At 42.3% G+C, this 20,023-nt stretch overlaps 1 protein-coding gene across 1 annotated transcript in view; it reads left to right on the forward strand.

The window, feature by feature from the left end:
* The window catches only part of PPIL2 (peptidylprolyl isomerase like 2), a 67,813-nt gene extending 49,083 nt beyond the window's left edge, over positions 1 to 18,730 (forward strand). The window contains exons 15-20 of the mRNA XM_053994112.1: positions 2,929 to 3,046; positions 5,572 to 5,628; positions 15,035 to 15,107; positions 15,246 to 15,308; positions 15,789 to 15,928; positions 17,371 to 18,730. Coding sequence (XP_053850087.1) covers positions 2,929 to 3,046; positions 5,572 to 5,628; positions 15,035 to 15,107; positions 15,246 to 15,308; positions 15,789 to 15,928; positions 17,371 to 17,464 — 545 coding nt within the window. The 3' untranslated portion in view covers positions 17,465 to 18,730. The remainder of the gene's footprint in view (positions 1 to 2,928; positions 3,047 to 5,571; positions 5,629 to 15,034; positions 15,108 to 15,245; positions 15,309 to 15,788; positions 15,929 to 17,370) is intronic.
* Positions 18,731 to 20,023: the final 1,293 nt, after the last annotated feature.

Here is a 20,023-nt window from a genome sequence, read left to right on the forward strand (position 1 = left end):
TGTGAATCCAACACCCGGAATCAATTCTTGTTTTCTGTGGGCTTTGCTTGTAGGCTGGTACATCAGCACTGGGGTGAGGGGTTTGTATCATCGTGACTCCAAATATAGCCAGCAGAGATCTGTGTGCACTCTGAGGAAGATTTGGGGAGTGTCAGGAGGAGCCTCCTCTCTTTGTGGCACATACAGGGAGTGTAACATAAAAAGGCTGGAGCCAGACAGTGCCATGCTCCCACCTCCTCTGTCTGCATCCATTCTGCTTTCAGAAAATGTATGGCCACACCTCCCAACTGTGTTGATAATAAACACAGTAAAATCTGCTGGATACTTACAAACACCTCATAATTACTAGTAGGTTTGGAACTGGAGTGGTTTTCCCAAGTTTACATTGAGCTCTAATGTGGAGAGTAAAAGGTAAGGATGTAAAATCCCTGTTCCAGCTGAGCATTAGGCACTGTACTGCCATGGCCCTAGACTGATGAGGGGTCTGTACTTAATCTTCATGGAGAAAGTCATGCCGGATTTCAGTAATTAAAAAAATACATAGATGTAACTTGCCATCTTCTGACTTGTTCTGTCTAGTCCTGGTTCAAGCAGATACTTGAAGCCTGGAACAATTCCAGAGGTTAGCTGGAGTTTGATGAAAAGCACATTCAGGCTATTTTTAATTTAAGGAGAATACTTTGGGGTTTTCCTTGAAAAAGAAAAAAAAAGTATTCTCTTTAAATTATTTTTAAAAACCAAACCAAAATAACAACAACCCCCCCCAAGCCATTGCTGCTCTGCTGAGTGCCTTTGCAGCATCTCCACTGCCCTTTGCCAGTCTGTGCTGCCAGGTCTCCACAGACACTTCAGTTATGTCCTTCACAGACGTCTGGCCTTTTAGGCAAATGCTGCACAGGCCATTCCCTGCTCCTGCTGCAGCTCCCGGGCAGACAGAATTAACCTTGGAAAGAGCTGTATGGCAGACAGAGCAGGGGCTGTAACTATCTGCTAAAATATTAGTGCTTATTTGCAGAGAACCAGAATGAACCAAACCTAGCTTTCATACATATGAGATTAATTCTGACCTGCAGTGCATGATCCGAAATGAAATCATACAAAAATAAATATTCCAAAACCTAAAGATCATGGCTCATTGCTCCTGTCTGCAGGCTCTTGGGTCTGGTTGTTTGCAATGCCAGAAAGAGAGAATCTCTCTGTCATTCACAATTTTTCTCTTTCCTTTTGAATTATTTTTCTGACCAGTGAAGGCTTCAGGCTTGATTCCACTGTCTTTCAGCAGCTTGGCTGTAATTCCAACATCAGCTGGAAGCACATGAAGAGTGTAGCAGGCTCACAGGTTTGGCCACTTGCTGCTGTGTCCCATCTAAACAGACTGTGCTCATGTTCTCTGCCCTCTGAAAAATTCAGACAGCACAAACTCCTCCAGAGCTGCCTGCAACCGTACCATATCACTGTCACCCACCTCAGGAAAATATTGGCATATAGGATCAAGCTGACATAATTTAGGTGATCTTAGAACATTCAATAGCCAGAGATTGCTGAAGTAACCACTGCTGTACTCCTGATTACAGAAAATCCCTACAGGGTTTGTTCCCTTTTGCTACCTCTTGTCAAACTGCAGAGCAGGCAACACTCAACTCTATTAATAGGTCTTTTGAATATGATTAGTTGGGTTTTTAAGTTGGTTGGCTTCTTCCAGAATTTCTCACTTAGTTCCACTTGCAGCTGTCCATAGGTGATGCTCTATTTTCACAGTATCATCTGAAACTCTTTCCTCATTTAATGCACTCTTGTGATTTTTTTTGGCTAAGATTTTCAATAGGAGCCTGATTCATTCCTTCTTTTCATTTATTGCTTCTGTGTGCAGCCATATCATCAAATTGCTTTCTGTACTATGTGTGCACATGGCTGAGGAGCACTACAGATCCAGATCCCTCCTTGACCTGCTGCTTCTCCAGTGATACACTTACTCTGGAGGGCTCTTGAGCCAGTTCTGCAGATGGACAAGCCTTGCTGCCTGTTTGGATAGTTTTGTTTGTTTTATTTTTAATACTGTCCTAAGGTGAAATATTTTTTCATGGTTTGTCAAACAAGATTATGGATTTGACTGTAAAACTGTGACTCATCTCAGCCTTCATTTTTCTTATTAAGAATGATCCTGAAGGAAAGTGCAAATTAAAATGTCAGATCTGTCATAAATAATGTAAAAATGACAGCCAGGAAGAGACCTCTCACGGACCCTCTCTCTGTGCACAGTCACAGAAAAGAAATCAGTTTTGGAGGGCTGGGGCTGGGGTTTGTGCAATTTTATCATTCTTTTACCTTCATTGCATATAAGTGTTCACATAATCCAGGTATCTAGTCCAAATATCTAATTTTTGCCTTTTAATTTGGAGCACTCTATGTCGTCATTCTTCATTGTTTAGTCTGGGATTAAGTATTTGAGCTTATAGCTCCTATTCTTAGTTGATTCTATGAAAGCGTTTCATCTCCCTGATATTTTATTTCCAGAGGCAGTGCTATATCCAGAGTGCAATTAAACTGGTAACTCTTTGCTCTGTGTTTTGTCATGAAGCCAATTTTAAAGATTTAATGTCTCAAAAGAGAAAATTTATGATGGACCAGGAGGAAAAATATTAAATCCTTGACTGTTCTTCAGCACAGGATACATAAAGCTGTTGATAAAGTGTGGTCTGTTGCAGCTGATAGTGTGAGGGCACAGAAATGTGTTGCCAGTTGCCAACACCAGATTTCAAGGTCGTGCTCAAATACTGGCCTAGAGATAGGGGTGAGGTAACAATGTATTAACACACAGTGACTGCAAGTGCTGGAAACCTTGAATTTGATGTCAATGCCTGTTGCAACACACAGTGGGAAACTAATGGAAACAAACATGATTCTTCTTTTTTTTTTTTTTTTTTTAAGGAGGAGAATCTTACTGGGGAAAACCTTTCAAAGATGAATTCAAGCCCAATTTGTCCCACACGGGACGTGGTGTTCTTAGTATGGCAAATTCAGGACCCAACACAAACAAATCACAGTTGTAAGTAGTCATTTGCTTTCTTGTGCATTATTGGTTGCCTCTGGACATTATCTCTCACTCTGTTAAGAAGAAAAATGACATTTTGTGAGCTACTCTAAATGTAAAGTTCAGTAAAGGGAGATATTCTGTTGAGTGGTGCATATTGCAATCAGGGCTACAGCTGCTCTTAGCTAATCTAAGAGCAAAGTGAAGCACAGCAAGGAGGGTTTATTATATCAGCAATAACTTATCTTTTTTGTAATGATTTGCAGTTTTTGTTTGATTTTGTCAGTGTCCCTCCCCAGTATTACCCCTATAATTATCATCATTTATCACACCTCTTCATTCTGTTTAAATTTAGCTCCATATTGAACTTTTTGAAGGAATTAGATGAAACATAAACTCCATGGTAATATTACTTCTTTTTAGTCACCTGATTTTAATAAATGAAAAACAGTTCTGCTCTGTTGAAATGTGTAGACCCAGACATGGCAGAGTGTACATTCTGGGAGAATAACCTGGTTTCCAATGTACAAAAGCAGAATGAGGACTAAAATGAGGGAAAACTTAAAGATACTGAAGTTGTAATGGCCTTGTTCATGTGTAACATTAGTATGGGTGTTTGCTTGCAGTCCTTTAAAAATGTTCTGTGTCACTTTGAGCCAACTATTTATTGGTTGCTCTGTAAGTACTGTAATATAAAAAATTGTCCTTTTATTGGGAGCCCCAGGAAAGAGATAGTGTGTGTGTATGTAGGGTACTGTGACTTGGCACTGAGGAGGGAGGGAGGGAGCAGGTCTTGCTGTTCGTGATGCTGGGTGTTAGGACGGCTTGTAAACTCTGCAGCAGTGTGATTTGCTTTAATTAAACACAAGGGCTTGTCTCAGGGCCTCACATTCTTAGGCTTACTTGCATTCTTAAGCCTAAGCACGTGTGGGGCAGTTTGCTGGATCGAATTGCTGTACAACTTGTTTTGGATTTGAATGTTACTGCCAGCTCTCACGTGCTAAATTAGGAGAGAGTAGAGGCTTCTTTCCTCTTTTTTTTTTTTTTTTAAACAAAGGGGATTCTAATAACAGAAGTTACAGAGACCATAAGTGATGTGCCATTTTAAGTCACATCATCTGCTGCTGTAAATGTGATTGTATGTTCTCATAAAATTTGCAAATGAAATATGAAATTCCTTTATATGTAAGTTCTTAAGAGAGTCCAGCTGCCCATATTTATAAAGGTTCCTAGGCAGCACTTAGATAGATCTCCTCTAGCCTTAGGAACTCTGTGAATAGCTCTCCCTGTAGGTGACAGGCACTACAGGGCACAGGGACTGGGTCCCCCCTACAAGGCGATGCTCGAATAATGCTCAGGACTTCTCTGGGACCATCCTGAGTTATGTTAATTCTGTTGTCTTTAATTTATTTTGACTGCAGTGACAGATGAGAAGCTTTCCCTGTGTATTTGCTATTTCTCAGGTGTTTTTTATTACAATGCTACATAACTGACCATGTGATAATTTTAAGTATTGGATATTCAGGAATAAAGTGGTATCCCATGTAGGAGTTTGCATTCTGCACTACATCCCAGTGCTTTCCTAGGGCAAGCTACATCTTAATAGACTGTCTGGAACATTACAGCTGCTCCTATTTCCAATCATATAACTTCCTGAGGCAGTTGCTTATATGGAAAAGTGCTTTTGGAATGCTTATATATTTTTAGCTGTCTCCTATGTAGTGTAACAGATGGAGACAGGGAGGAGAGCCAGCACTGCATGTCCAGCCAAGACAGGCCATCGTGGTCTGCAGACCATAGTGTGGAAACCTTTGTCTCATACATTTATAGTCCAGGACTTCCAAAGAAGCATTAAGCTTTAGAGTAAAGCTTTAGTAGTAAAGGTTGCTTTGGATTAGTGTTTTAGTTCCCATGTTTAAGTTTAAAAGTACAGCCCCCAAAATTAAAAGTCCAATTAATTATTTTTGACACTTCAAAGTATTCTTCTGGGATGTTTGTATCTGGTGCACGAGTGTGCTCTGTCCAGAGGAGAAATGGATCAGCAACAGGCCAGTTTAAGGGAAGAGAAATACAAAAAGTAAATATCCAGAAAGTAGAAGTTTCCACTGGCAGAGGCTGTTGTGTCATGTAACTTCATTTGCTGGATACAAGCTGCCCATCGTGCACCAGAAATGTTCTTCCCAAGCAGGACGCACGTCTGCCTGCCCTGCAGGAGCTTCCCAGGGCCTGTGTGGCCAAGGAGGCAGATGCTCAGATTAATTTTGGACTTGCTGCAAGACCCCACTCTTGAAGTACTGTTTAAAAATGTTAGTGTGATGAAAAGTGAGAAGCCAAAACTCCAGAAATCCAGGTGGAACCCACAATACTGAGGGGTTAAAGGATGTTTGGTCCATAGGCCTTCCAGAGAGGAGCCAGAGAAGGAGAGGTGCTTGGCTTCTCTCCAAAAGCTTTTGCAGACACTTTGTGTGTTTAAGCATTACTGGCTGTTGTTGAGGGTCAGTGGGACAATGTGGTAACTGTTACATCTTTATTCTTTCTAGCTTCATCACATTCCGCTCTTGTGCATATCTGGACAAGAAGCACACAGTTTTTGGAAGGTAAGTGAAGGATATTTTGGGCAGCAGCATAACAGACATTCTCCCTTGTATGTCTGAAGCCTAAAGAGAAGAATCTAGTGACTCTTGTAATTGAACTGGAGCAAAATCCCAGCTCACAATCCAGTTCTCCTGGTCATGAGTAGGTGGGCAGCATTGCACCAATGCCAGTCAGCAGACCCTGCCTTTTTTCCTCCTTCCATCGCTGTAAGTTGCCTCACTTCCCTTCTGTGGGTGGCCCTCCAGGAGTCACGAGCAAAGTAATCACCATCATGTAATGAACCATGCTGATATTTGTGCATGTTAATTGCTGGGACACAAGAGATTAGCTCTTCAATACTGCTTTCATCCTCTTATGAGCCATCAAGTGAAAAATTAGTCATGACAGGACTGTTCATCAGGCATAGAGCTTCTTCATGGATGAGGTCTTTTGGCCCTTCTTATTCTTTTTTATTTTATTCTTCTTTTCTTTTATTCCTGACAATGGTATAAAATCTGTATATTTATGGACACATATATAAAGATACTACCAACGCCCAGTCAGTGAGAGAAATTAATTCCGTATAAAGAAGTCTCTTCTGAAAGTCTTTTCCAGTGAAGTCTTCACATGATAAAGTTTAAGGTATTTATTGAAGAAGAAATTACAAAATCTTTGTTATGATTTGCTCTTTGCTTCCTCTGCTGCAGGTACTTGGTATTTACCAAGTCAAGCAGAGCTGTTCTCAGACATCTCTTGTGCATGGCAGGAGTGGGAATGTTGCTAGCCTGCTGCACTGGGAGTTCCTGAGAATCTTACAATCTTTTTTACTTGTAGATTTGGGGTTTTATTCCTTTAATGGTTCTATTCATTTGGAAGTTGGCAATGGAAAATAGAACCATGTGCTGTTTACTTTGATTGAATGTCATGCTGTACAGTGAATTGTGCTGTACAGTGGAAGTGATATATTTAATCCATCTTCCCTGCTTGCAACTTTTTGAGGCAGAAACTACTTCATTTTAATGGCACTTTATTTTAGTGCTGTTAGTTCCAATACTGATTCTTCAATAATTACACTCTTGGAAATGTATTTCTTTTTTCTTTCTCAGGTTTGTCCTAGAAAAATTCAAAGTTCCCTTGTCCTTTCATGAAAGCAGATAAATAAAGTGAATTCTAATACTAAAAGCTGAGAGTCAGTAATTCTTGGTGGACTTACCTTATCCAGATCTTAGGACTATTTCACTTCAGCAACAATTTGAGTCCACCTTGCAAAAAACCCTTAAAATCCCCTACAGTAATGCTGTTAGCCTGAGCTGGCCACCTCATCAAGTAATGTCTGTGTTAGGACAGCTCAGCTGAAAAGGTGCCTGGTCTTCAGTTCTGGGTGCAGCCTGGCCTCAGTGAGCATCCTGGGTAGTCCTCCAGTGTCTTTGCTGTGTTTCCCCAGGTAAATACTTAGTCCAGGTAAATCTGGTTAAGCATATATAGCAGAGATGTTTGCAGTTTTAGCAAAGACTCTTAATTTGTGAATTGTCTTTGCTGTAACAGAAGTCTGAGCTTAGTTGCCAGAGTGAAGAAGTGGTGCTGCTTATATTTTTAGCTGAAATACAAGGAAAAAGTTTATAAAAAGTGTTGGTTTAGAATAATATTTGGCTTCTTGCATGAAAACTGAGTGACATCTTCATATGGACACAGAGCAGGGAAATTTTACTCTGATCTGTCTTGCATGTAAATGAAGATCAATTCAAAGAAGGTAAAAATTAAGATGCTGGGATATATGTATCCTACTCAGTCTGTATTAATTTACAATTTGAATTATTGAATAATTGAATTTACCTACAAATTTAATAATAAAAGGTTGATATGTTTAACTCTTGAGATCTGTATTTTGTCATCAACATCCATCAGCTGTTTTTACCTGCATTGTTTTTAAAAGTCATAAAAGCCAGAAGATGCCAGAGATTGTACCCCCAGTAAAACTCCAACTTCAGTTTGCTATTTTAGGTCCTGGGTGATTCCAGGATTTGGTGACTATATCTGAGCTGATTGTAGCACAATAATATCTGGGAAGCATATCTAGGAATAATATCAAGGTTTAAGAGCAGAATGAACCCATGGTATCAGGATTCTTTGTTTCCATCAGTGTTTAATTGTATTGTTAACTGGATGCTTACTGGCCTGCTCTGACTTTCATATAGATTTGAGGATTATTTATTTCAGTTAATATAAAAACCTAAATACTCTGATTGGAACTCTACTCTCAGCTACTCCTGCGTGACTCTGCTCCATGTTAGTGTCACACAGGTGTCTTGGAGAGCACAGTTTGACCTGTTTGTAATTTGTATAGAAGTTTCCAGTAGGCTTTCCATACTTAGGAGAACAAAAAAGAGTGAAAGGGCAACCATTCCCTACTCCTTTCTCTGTTTCTTTGGTCCTTTGTGGGATGCAAAATTGAAAAGTTCCTTTTCTGGAAATGCATCTTATTCATGTCCCCACTGGTCTGAAACACAATTTTTCTGTAGGAGAATCTATCAGTGCCCACACCTGGGCAGTGGGACAGTGAAGAAGTGACATGTGTCTGCCTTGGTGCACTGGAATTTTCATGTCTCAGGAGAAAGGTGTGGCTGGAGGACAGGGAAGGGCTCATCATGATTGTGCTGCTCACCGTGGCAGTGATGAGGATGCTGGTACTGAAAAGAAAGGAGATAATCTGGTATGGCTGGGGAGCCAAAACAGAGAGTGAGAGCAGAATATCTTCCCTTGGAGGTGTGTTGCAGGCTGCATGGATTTCCTGCTCCAACAGAGCTGCCTAGATTAAATTAGTAATTACCATTTCTAGTAATTACTATTTCTTCTGACTTAGAGAATGAGGTAATTAACATGAAAACCAACTGGTGGTTTTTGTGGGCTTTTAGCTTGCTGGTAAGAGGTTTAATTTAGAAGCTGATATAATATAAAACAACTGATATGCCTTTGCTCTGCAGAGAGGGGATGAGAAGCATTTGTAGGGGGCTGCTGCCTGGGGAGGGTCCTGCCTACTGCTGCCCTGGGCTCTGTGCCTGAGTCTCCTTCCTACCCATGCTCCAAGCAGGGCCTTGGCTGTGCTGTGACCTGCAGGGGCTACAGGAACATTACAGCCAAAACAGCAGATAAGCTTAGGTTCCTGTTTGGTGTTCTTTATGAAATTTAGGTGCAAGCATGTCCCCTCCATGTTGCTGTTATGTTTCCTGTTGCAATGGTTCACAGCTCTCGTGGATCAGAGATCTGGTGTATTTGCCCTTTATTAGTAGAAATAGCAACAATCTCTGTCCCTGAAAATTGTGTAAGTAGAAAATAGATTGCATATAGATACAGGGAAATTGTGACAGTTACCCGTTTCAACCTACCTTCCACCACCTTTGGAAAAAGGAAAAAATGAAATTGCTTCATCGATGTTTTTTGGGAGCCTGTTCCAAAGCTAAAGGAACATATAAAAATGTGCATGTTTAAAATAGTAGTGGAAAGTGATCAACAGAAGGAGAAAAATGCTTCCAGAATTTTGGGTGAGATTTAGGACAAGCAGAGCATGGTGGGCTTGAAAACAAAGGCATGTTGCAAATACATGATGTGATGTAATGCGATAAAACGAAGGGCAATAAAGGGAGCAGAGAGAAAAGTGTTGTGGTCAGAGTGGCAAAGCTGGAAATTATCTGTACAGCAGCTCTGTGTGTTTATTAGAGCATCACTTGTGTTTGTCAAGAGCTGAGAAAAGAATGTGGCAACTGAGACAGGAAATGAATATGTCAAGGACATACTCTTTTGTATGAGGCTGTACATATTTGCTTACATGGTTAACTTCTGCTGTCTCTCGAGGTTTCTGCTGCTCATTCTTCAATTCTCTTGTTCCCAGAAATAATGAACAAGGTGGTTTGGGAAACCTCAGGCTTGGTCAGACTGGAGGCATCAGTCAATAGCGGACATGCATTCAGCTTATTCTTCTCTTTTCTTCCCTTCTCTCCTTGCCAGATGCTTTTGTGGAAAAGACTTCTTCCCTTGGATCAATATCACTCTGTATTAAGTATTCCTTAACCTATTTAATGCTTTCTACTGCAATTCTGTGGACTGGGGCAATGAAAGTAACTCTTGTCCTCTAAAATAATTAGCTACATAAAGCAACTACCAGGCATTATTCAGTTACCCAGGTACTGTTATATAACTCATTATCTGTTTCCACTTGCAACATTCCCTGTATGATTTGAATCAGTGAATCCCAGTTGCTTCTAAGCTGGAAAAGTCATGTTCTTGTGGCTCTTCTGCTTTAGTACATGTGAAGATTGGAGAAACTGTGTGACAGCAGAAGAGCCAATTCTGTGTAGGGAGACTGACCTAATTTTGCACTGCAGAGTCTGCTCCCCAGACACCAGAATAGGAGCAAAGGGCAAGGTGGGGAAATGAGCCAGGCCTCCCTGTGGAAGCCATGGCTGCACATGAGTACTGGGCTGTTGGAGCTGCATGAGGGCTGCTGTCGTTTCCAAAACAGTTGTATGATCTCTGAAGAGGGACCTGTGCCAAGACAGGGAAGTCCTTTCGTGCCAGGTTCATCTGTTGAGTCTAGTTTCAATAAGCTCTTTTCCAAGTTGTTTTATTTTTTCAGCACCCTTTATTACCGTGTCTCGCCTGCTAGATTAAGCCCTTATCTAGCTGAGAGATGGAGACATTTTGGCTGCATCCTTGTTGCACATTTGAATTGCTCACTCCATTGCAGATTGGGTGTATGCATAGAAAACATTTTGTCCTGAGTGTACGTGTTTGTGCACATATGTGTTGTTCCCTCTGTGTGTGTATATAAATGTGTGTTCTCCTTTTTATAAAAATAACCTTTGGGGCAGAATGTGTTTACAAAAGAGCAATTTTTCTTTCTGTTTTATGTTTGTAGTTTAAAGCTTGTTTTAAAAAAAAGTCCAGACATTGTTCTTCTATCATCTTCTGACCAGGAAACTCTATCATGTTGGCTCACTGCCATCCCTAGTGTTGCAGAAGGCTTAATTTCTATAATTCTTCCAAACAAAAGTATGAGGAATAGATTCATGTGTGAATGTCTCTGGGCCTGCAGGGGAGATGCAGTTTTCTTTGGGGTAGCATTAACTGATGTACAGTGAGACTTTCATTGGCATATTGCAAATGGATAAAGCCTGCTCCGGATGTTTCACTTCTTCATCATGCAAAGGCATTGGCAGTGGTTTTGAAGCAAGGTTACTAGTTTACATAAAGGAGCCTTAACAGGAAGTAAGATTTTAATAACACAACTATGTGAAATGCAAAGATTTCCAGTGCTAACTTAGCCAGCTTTCAAGAAAATAGAATTGCATGAGTAAGGGCACATTTTTGTTTTCATTCCTATGCTAACAGAAAAAAAAATACCATAAATGTACCTGCCTCGTCGTTCATGCTTAAATGTAATGCAACATTTATCAAGCTCCTCTAAAAATACAAGCTGTCTCAGGGTTGCTGAGCTAAATATATAGTTGAGATCATAATTTCTGTTCAGCATCTACTGGAAGCACACAGCAAGCTCTCAATTCCACTGGTTGTTCTGATGTGAATGGTGTCTTGAAAGTGTCACTCTTTTCACTGTAGGGTGTCATCTGAACACCTTTCTAAACCTCAGTCAGTTTAGGACAAAGCATGTATGACACCTTATAAAAGGAATAGAGCCAAAAGCAGTGGAAAAGGTTAAATTTGTTTATGCCCTTCTCCCTTCCCTGCCATGCTGGATCCCAGCTTGGCATAAGTGATATTGCACAAGACCAGACAACACAGTGTGAACAGTCGCTGTCTGTGCCACACGTTTAGCACATGTCAAGACTATAAAGGGATATGAGTCTGAATTTCTGGAGTCTGCATTTTCTTTTACTGAAAATTATGTACAGATTTCCTTGAATATTAGAATAATATTAAGTAGTAGCTCACTTTTTAGAGGATTTTTAAATGTTTTTGTGTACTGATCTGATGGTCTTTTCTACATATAATTTATTTGGGCTTTTTTCTTGGCCCAAAATATGTGCTGTTGGACAGGCAAAGAATCCCAAAAACTTCTCTGGTGTGTTGGTTTCCTCATTCACTGAGGAGCAGTTGCTGTGAGGGATGCCAGTGCATGGGCTTTGATACATTATATCTCATCAAACTGATTTTTAGTGCTGCAATGTAATGTAATGAGATTTGACAATAACAACATGTAACATTTCAAGGGCCATTTCAAGGGCCTGCGTATACCTTGTCTCTCTTAGATCAGATGAAAGCTTGCAAAAGCCTTTACAGTTTGGAATATTCAATTTCTTTTGCATCCAGATCTGACTGCCAGGTTAGTGTGTTGTTCAGTTTTTACTGGATGGGTGCTGTTTGCAAGCAGACCTTGTCCTTTTGGATGTTAATTTTTAGTGGTCATATACCAGCCTCAGCTGGGCCTGACCCTGACAAATCTCCCAAGTGCTCCCTGAACAGAAGTAACTTGTAGATTATTTTCTGTCCCTCTGGTCAGAGCTCTGTCCTCTGAGCTGGTGGTTTGTATTCAAATTAGGTTTTTTTTTTTTTTTAATCAGTATTACAGCGGTGTCTTTATAAAGACAAAAATATTTATTGAGAGCTGACTGTGCTGACAGTGTAGTACACAGAGATACTCTGTGCAAAATGTTGGAGAATGCGAGGGAGAGAAAAGGAAGCAATTTTCCATTTGAGAGACAAGAAGTGAAGAAGAAAAGATAATGACATGCTCTGCAGGCATAACAACTTTGTCTTCTTCCCCCTTAGCCCTTAAGAGTCATGTCAAAATAGACTATTTAGGTCATTTACTGATGACCTGTGAATGCCATGTCTATTACAGCCTTTCAAAATGTACAAATGACAAAATATTACCTATAAAGTTTAATTAGCAAAGCAACTGAAGATCTGGTAGCATCAGTAAAATGCATTAGGGCTAATATTGTGGGAGGTCTAGCTATGGGCTAAGGGATTACTCAGCTGAGATTGCCAGTGCACAGCTGATCTGGCCATTTCAAATTATCAGAAACCTAATTAAATGAAAACATACAAGCAGATAATGAGCGAGCTGTTGGCTAGCAAATCCTCCAATATTAAATCAGAAGTTTCCTTTGGGGCAGTTAAAATATAGTGAATATATCTTGGGCTGGGTGTTAATCACCAGTGTTATAAGTGAATCTGATATTGGCCTGGAGAGAGATTTTAAAATTGAGTTTTTGTTATGAACTTTCCAAAGTTCATACAGGGTCCTCAAGCCCTGTGCAGCCTCCCCCAGTCTGCTCCCCCCAGTCACAAATGACTGAGACTGTTCTAGCCTGCATCCATGGGTTTTAATTGCACCTAAAAGTCACAGCCTTATTACAGAATATCAGCAGGCCCTTGGGGAGTAGAGTTTGGAGCAGCACTGAAACATGAGCAAGCACAGCTGTGCTGGGGCAGGTGTAGAACACCCTCTCATTCTCAGTTCATTCTCTGTGGTGGGGTCTGTCCTTTTGGTTGTGGTTACAGCCTGTCCCAGCCCACGGGGTGGCACTGAGGGCACTGGGGAGTGCTGTAGGAAGTGTATTTCTCCATTGGATCGGCTGAGACCGTGGCAGATGAGAGTCAGAGGCCTCTCCTGGTGCTGGACAGGCAGACTGCCATGCTGGGACTGGACAGATGTCTTTGAGGGGGAAATACCCTGGTACGAGTGTATAAAGTGTATAAAGGTAACTGTGAATATCATGTGTATTTTGTTCAAGGCATTATTTATTTATTTGCTATGAAAGCAGAGTTACGTGATAAAATGCTCTACATATTCCACCAGTTTGGTATCCTTTTTTCCCACCAGCTTAATTTAATTTGATTTTCCCCCATTTCATCTGCCTATCCCTTGCCAGCCTACCTGTGCTGGTGCTGTAGTCTCAGTAACAATTAGGCTTCAAAACAGTTACCCCCCTGTAGAAGCTGGGTGATTGCTGGCTCTTGGCTTGCCCTGTCCCATGGGCAGCCTTGGACTCCTCAGTGGCCAATTCCTGCCCCTGCTTCTGATCTCCTGGTCCCAAACTCCCCTGGCTCCTGGAGCAGTGCTTTTGAGAATTACAGCTGCTTCTCATTGTCCCACAGCTGTTAGTATGGGCTGTATTTTTGGTTCCTGGCCATGTGGCTTAGCTCTATTAAAACAGATGTTGTCCAGCTACAGCCTGCTTTGCTAATGGATCTGGACCACTTGGCATCAACAGCTTGTCTTCCTCTTTATTTACTGTTCTTCTAAGAATAGCTGTTTTCAAATTTAATTGTGGATGATGAGGTGGATAAAAGTGTTAAATACCCTGAGACCAAGAGCTGATCTCAGCAGGACCCCTCTGAAGACATACTGACTCAGTGGTTCCTGTTTAAAATTAGATTTTGACACCTGTCAGCCAATTTTTTATTTAATGTGTACTGTATTCACTTCATATCATTCTGGTTCCTCAATCAAAATATCAGCCGCCTTCCAGAAGTCTGTTCCGTGGACACTGTTATCCCTGTTATCCACATCTGTTGTCCCAAAGATAGAAGGTTGTTTGACAGACACTGTTTTCCACAAAACCTTGTTGATTGCTGTTACTTATTTCCTTTCTTTCTTAATCATGTCCTGTCTCTGCTATTCCATTATTTTGCTGGGATAAATGACAGGATGACAGGATTATAATTATCTGGGTTTCCCCATTTATCCTTTCTAAATATGCTTTTCTAGAACATTCCCATTGTTCCACACTTCTTTTGAAAATAAACATGCGACAGTCCAGAAAGCCTTCAGCCTTAAACATTTTCAAGCAACTGTTTGAACATGTTGACTTGAAAAGTGAGAAGCCAGGCTTCTCTAAGGCCCTCCTAGGTGAAAACTGCTTTGAGAAGTGTCCTGGCCTTACCCTGTGGCTGTGACTTGATGCTCTGCTGCCTTCCCAGAGCCTTCATGAGCTCACAGTCATGATGTTCTCCTGGAGGAATGCTGTGCTTTCAGTGTTAGTGGCGTTAGTGCAGACAGCTCTGCCACTGCTCTCCTGTGCTGCTGTAGTTACAATTCTCTTCCTGATAACACTCTTAGGTCTCACAGACAGTTTGAAAACAAAGAAGAAGAAAAGACTTGCTCATCTGGCTGGTTTGTGTGGCTTCCAGGTTTTGGGCTTTGCTTTGCCTCTGAGTGTTGCACTTTTCCATGTTCTGTTTAATTTTAAATTCAAATCCCATATTTGAGGAAAAAATTCTTATCTTCCACTCTGAATGACATTATCTTAGGTCTTCCAAACACAGTTGCTGACTCCTCTCTCCCCAAACATGATGATTTAAAAAACTGCTAGAGTAATGGGCATAAATGAGATACATTAAAGGTAAGGGTGTAGGAATATTTTGAGTATGCTGTGACAACTGCATAACATGTCTTTCCTCTTTTAGGGTGGTTGGTGGCTTTGAAACTCTGACTGCTATGGAGAATGTGGAAAGTGACCCAAAAACAGACCGTCCCAAGGTGTGTGTGAAGCAGTGGGGGTAGTGGCCTCACATGGCAGTGCTGGTCACTCTGCTGACACTTCTTGAAACCAAAATAGGGGGAGATGACACAACTTAATCAGCAGATGGAATTACTGTTCTTCTCTTCTGCTTCCAGGAGGAAATAAGAATTGAGACAACAACCGTTTTTGTTGATCCCTATGAAGAGGCAGATGCACAGGTGAGGTTGCTTGGTTGGTTGAGAATATTTTTTTGAAAGGCCAAAGCTTTTCTGGGGAGAATTTTGCAACTTAATGCCTTTTCTTTGCACACGGGCAGCTCCCTGGTCCATCTGGTTGCCAGCTAAGATTAAGCAGCTGCCATTCAACATTGCCTTTTTGCCAGGATCCCAATTGTTCTTTCAGTGAAGAGTTACTCTTGTAACTGAGTTTGGCACAGCTCCCAGTCCATCAGGCTTCTGATGGTTTCCTTTCAAATGTCCCCAGTAGCTGTGGGTGGCTGCAGGTGAGGAGTCTTGCTATAATGGCTGCAGAGAGCCTGTTTGTAGTGGCCCTTGAGGGCTGTCTCCTAAAGCCTGCCCTGTAATTTCAGCGGTGCTGATTGCTGGTTTAGAGTGCTTTAAAGCTTCAAAGAATTGTAGACATTTTGTCCGTATTCTGCACTATCTCTTGCAACAGATTGCATCCTTTGCTTCCCACAGGTCGCTGCTGAAAGAGAGAAGTTCCAGCAGGAAGAAGAAGCAGCTAAAATAAAGGCTGAAGTGGTCCCACCAAAGAAAGAGGTTCAGACTCCTAAAACTTACCGGCAGGGGATTGGAAAATACATCAACATGGCTGCAGCGTGAGTTCCCTGTCCTCTGATTTTTGCTGAATATTTTAGGTGCCTTTCCTGCTGGATGGTAGCCCTGTCCAGTGCCATTGTTCAGATGTTTGTTTTGGGCCAGCAAAGACACCCTCATGTAGTCCTAAGAGTCAAGAGTTCACTTCTGTTGTTTTTCAAGGCCATACATTAACTGAGCTTCTCTTTTAGCCCTTGAACATGACCAAGTTGGTCTTTAAAAGCATTTGCTGAATGTAGGTACATCAGAACTGTAGATATATTTCCAGAACTCAGAAGTCTTTAAGGAACTGTACTGTGTCACTTCTACACCATCTTTTATCCTCTTCCTTTTCTGAAGCTATTTCTGAAGGCCATGGTCCCACAGATGTTTCTCTTTTAGCAACTTCTGCCCTGCACAAAGTATCTCCCCCAGCCCCCCGTCAGTTTGCTGGTCTAGTTCCCTGTTCAGCCACACAAACAGCACAGAATCCTGGCTGAGCAGCAGCTTAGCATGTGTTTTGGAAAAATTAAAATAAATGCCTTCCACTTGATTTTTAACAGACTTCTCTAAAAGCATTTGCAAAAATGCTGTTGCCTGTCTGCTACATAAAGGCCTGTATTTATGCATACACAGATCTGGGCAGCCATTTAATCAGCTTGTGTGTGCCTCTGTGACTTACAGGCATTTGCATAACTGTGAGAACAGAAATATGTCCAGATAGGTCAGTTTAGTGTGTCAGTAAAATTTTTCAGTTGCAGAATATTGTGTGTCCCTTAAAATACTATGTCCAGCTTAAAACTGCTGACACACTGCACTCTTATTTACAGAGGAAATCCAGCAGTTGTGGCTCTGTGGAAAAGACCAGGTAGTATAGAAAGGACCTTCAGTCATTGCAGCCTGCTCTGGCAGATTTAAGGTTTGGTGTTCTCCCTATCAGCTACTTATATCTGACAAAACTACAGCACATGAGCTGGTGGCACAGCATTCCCTGGGGCTGCAAGCTCTGTTCAAGAGAGGCTGATAATAATAGCAGCAACTGCAACAGGCTGGGCTCAAGGAACAGGAAAGATTGGAAGAGCTCTCCCAGCTGCTTTATACCTAATTCCCTATAAATCTTTTTGCTGCCACAAGTGCAGGTGAGAAGGTGTGGGAAAAACTCATGGCTCATGTTCTCCTGACCATGCTAAAAAGGTACAGCTGTTAAATCTTCAGCTCTGGCCTGGAGAACTTTCTGTGCTTTGAACATCTTACTGGGAGTGTTCAAAGCCTGATCCAAACCATCCCAATGGACTCATATTCCCTCTTTTTGGGCATGCCAAAGACTCCCAACCCCTGCAGTCCCCACGCTGGCATGGGCTGGCTCCAGTATAGGTGGTGTTGGGAGAGAACAGGCAGAACAGGCATCCAAGCTGCCCTGGTCCCAGTAAAGACTCCCTCAGAGTTGTTTTCATTCTGGCTGCAGGAAGCGCAGCATGGAGGATGATGGGCCTTCAACCAGCACAGCTGTGAAGAAAGAGAAGAAGAGCTCAGGCTTCGGGGACTTCAGCTCCTGGTAGCAGCATGGGGAGCCCAGCACTGGGGCAGCACAAACAGGAGCCTCCCACGTGGCCCCAGGGAGCCCAAAAGACAGTCTGTCCTGGGGAGGGAAGGCACCAGCCTGCCCTTCCACTGGCAGAGAAAACTGCTGCTTTGTTGAGGCTGGTTAATGTGGCTTTGTTTTCTAGAGAGCACATTCCCCCACTGCATCTTCCTCGAAGGCTGTTTTGTTGTTGTTTTGCACAGCAGGGAGCAGGCAGCCCAGCTCCCCAGGGATCAGCTGGAGCCTTTCTCTGCGTGGCTGGCAGCAGACCAGGCAGAGCCCAGCCTTGCAGGGCACTACTGCAGTGAACAGCTACAGTGGTGAAAGAGCTCCTTTTACAGGTAATCGTTCCCAGACCAGCCAAGTGTGCTAAGTGAGGGAATGAATTAATGTGCTGGGAAGCTCCTGTGCTGCTGGAGAGCTCTGTGGAAGCGCTTCAGCCTGTCCTGCCCTTACCTTCCAGCTGCCTCCTGCTGCTTCTCAACAAGGACCAATTTTGTCTGGACTGACTGCTGTCATCTGAAGGGCCTTGCTCACTCCAAACAAGCCCTCTCTGTACCCAATAAAGCCTCCAACAGCCTGGGAAGCTGCAAATCTACATGGGGAGCCCGGGACAGCTGCACCACTTACTCTTCCCAGTGGTTGCCCTTCCCTGAGCCACTGGACAGCCAGAGGTGCCAGGATGCACCAGTTCAGACCTGCCCTCAGGTGCCAGAAACTACAGCCTTGAGCAACTGAGCAGGAATAGAAACAACTCTTTTGTTTGTTTTTTTTTTTTTTCACACCCATCCCTAAAGCCTGGTCCTTGCAGGATAGTGCACCCCCATAGTCTGCTCCGATGTCAGGCTTCCCATCACTAGGAAAAACAACATAATGTAGCTGACAGGCATCTCAGATATTTCCATTAAGTAACCACAAATTATTAGGAATCTTAATAAAGGCCTTATGGGGTAAAGATATATCAGCCTGTGAAGTTTTAATCCCAAAGAATCTGTGTGTTACCATAACTTAGACATAGCAGGCTAGATCTTGAATATCACTTTTCAGTTCATCTTAGGTGTTTTCAGATAAGAGAAATGCCCTCCCTACCTCCTTTGTGGCTGAGGAGAAAATTTTGTAATCCCCTTTGGAACAATAGATTTGTATCGGTGGTTTCATTCTTTAAGAAAATACTCCATTTATAGGAAATTGCTGTAAAAACTTTTGGAAATATTTTGCATTAAATGCTTTTATTTTCTTTTGAGTGCTTGACTTTGACTGTTCAACTGTTATTTCCAAGATCGCAGCATTGCAAACTTGATTGTTTTACAAGGAAATGATTCATTCCTGCTTTTTAAGATGCTCATAAGGAATTGTGGGATCTCTGCGGATATGATTACATCTTTGTTAAATTATAGGAAGTTCAAACTAATTTGAAAGAATAATAGGGGGAGTTTATTTTGCAAATGTTTAAGTTTGAAATAACACATGTTTGATTACTGGAATGGGGGATTTGATGGTACTTTCCTAAAGCTGAGTTTCTTCTGTCTTATGGGAACCTCTTGATGGCTGGCTCTTTCATGATAAATTGTTATTGATCCCCTTTACCTAACTCATACTTCAGCACACTTTTGAGTAGTCAAGTTCACAACATTGTTAGAGCTGGGATAGGCAGTTTTATGAATCCATAAGGATAAAATGCTGGTTTTGTACTAGATTAAAATGGAGATTATTATGAAAGGAAGGAGATTTTGATTACAAGGAAGGCAGCAAAGGTGTGGCAAGGGCTTCCATTTCAGCAAGTCCTTGCTGCAGATTGATCTGAGGGGCAGCAGGCTGTAGAGATAACTGCCCACTTTCCTGTTCTGTTCCAGGTTTTTGGCAGAGCTCACTGCAGTCCCTGAAGGGCCACTGCTGTTCACAGTGCAGAGGGACTGCTGCCCTTCCAGGCATTGCCTTTGCACTGGCCCTTTGCTCACCATTTCCCACCATAGCATCAGACACGAAAGAATGATTTCCTGGCTTCTAGGAAGAGCTGAGCGTGACCCTTTCAGTTTTGCTCCAAGCAGGGGTGAAGCTTTCCAGCTGTGGTTCACCTCTGGACCTGGATCCAGCTCTCTGGCCTGCTGGTAGTCCCAGCTGCAGTCAGTGTCTCCCAGGTGGGGGGACACAGGCTCTAGCCCATCCAGGGTGCTGCAGTGGCCCAAGGGTTTGGCCAGTGCCCAGTGCTGAGTCAGCAGCCAGACACTCATGAGAGCTGTGTGGGGCCAACACTGTTCCACCACAGCCAGACCCTGCAGTGAAGTTTTGTCCTGCAGAGCCCTACCTCTGCTCCCTCCCACACCCCTAATTTTGCATATTCAATTTCTTTTTAATCTCAACTTCCCTTCCAGTCATTGGAATCCACAGAGCCAGTGTGACACAAGGTATTCTCTGAAAGATGGCAGGGGCACAGAGAGCAAGGCAGTGGGCTGTATCCCTCATTTTTCCAAAACCTGGCTCTTTGCAGGGTGACTTGTGGTTTCCACTACCTGAGCCAGGAAAAGGGGTGAAGGAG

The sequence above is a fragment of the Vidua macroura genome, chromosome 18 (assembly GCF_024509145.1).
Source record: "Vidua macroura isolate BioBank_ID:100142 chromosome 18, ASM2450914v1, whole genome shotgun sequence".
Taxonomy (NCBI): domain Eukaryota; kingdom Metazoa; phylum Chordata; class Aves; order Passeriformes; family Viduidae; genus Vidua; species Vidua macroura.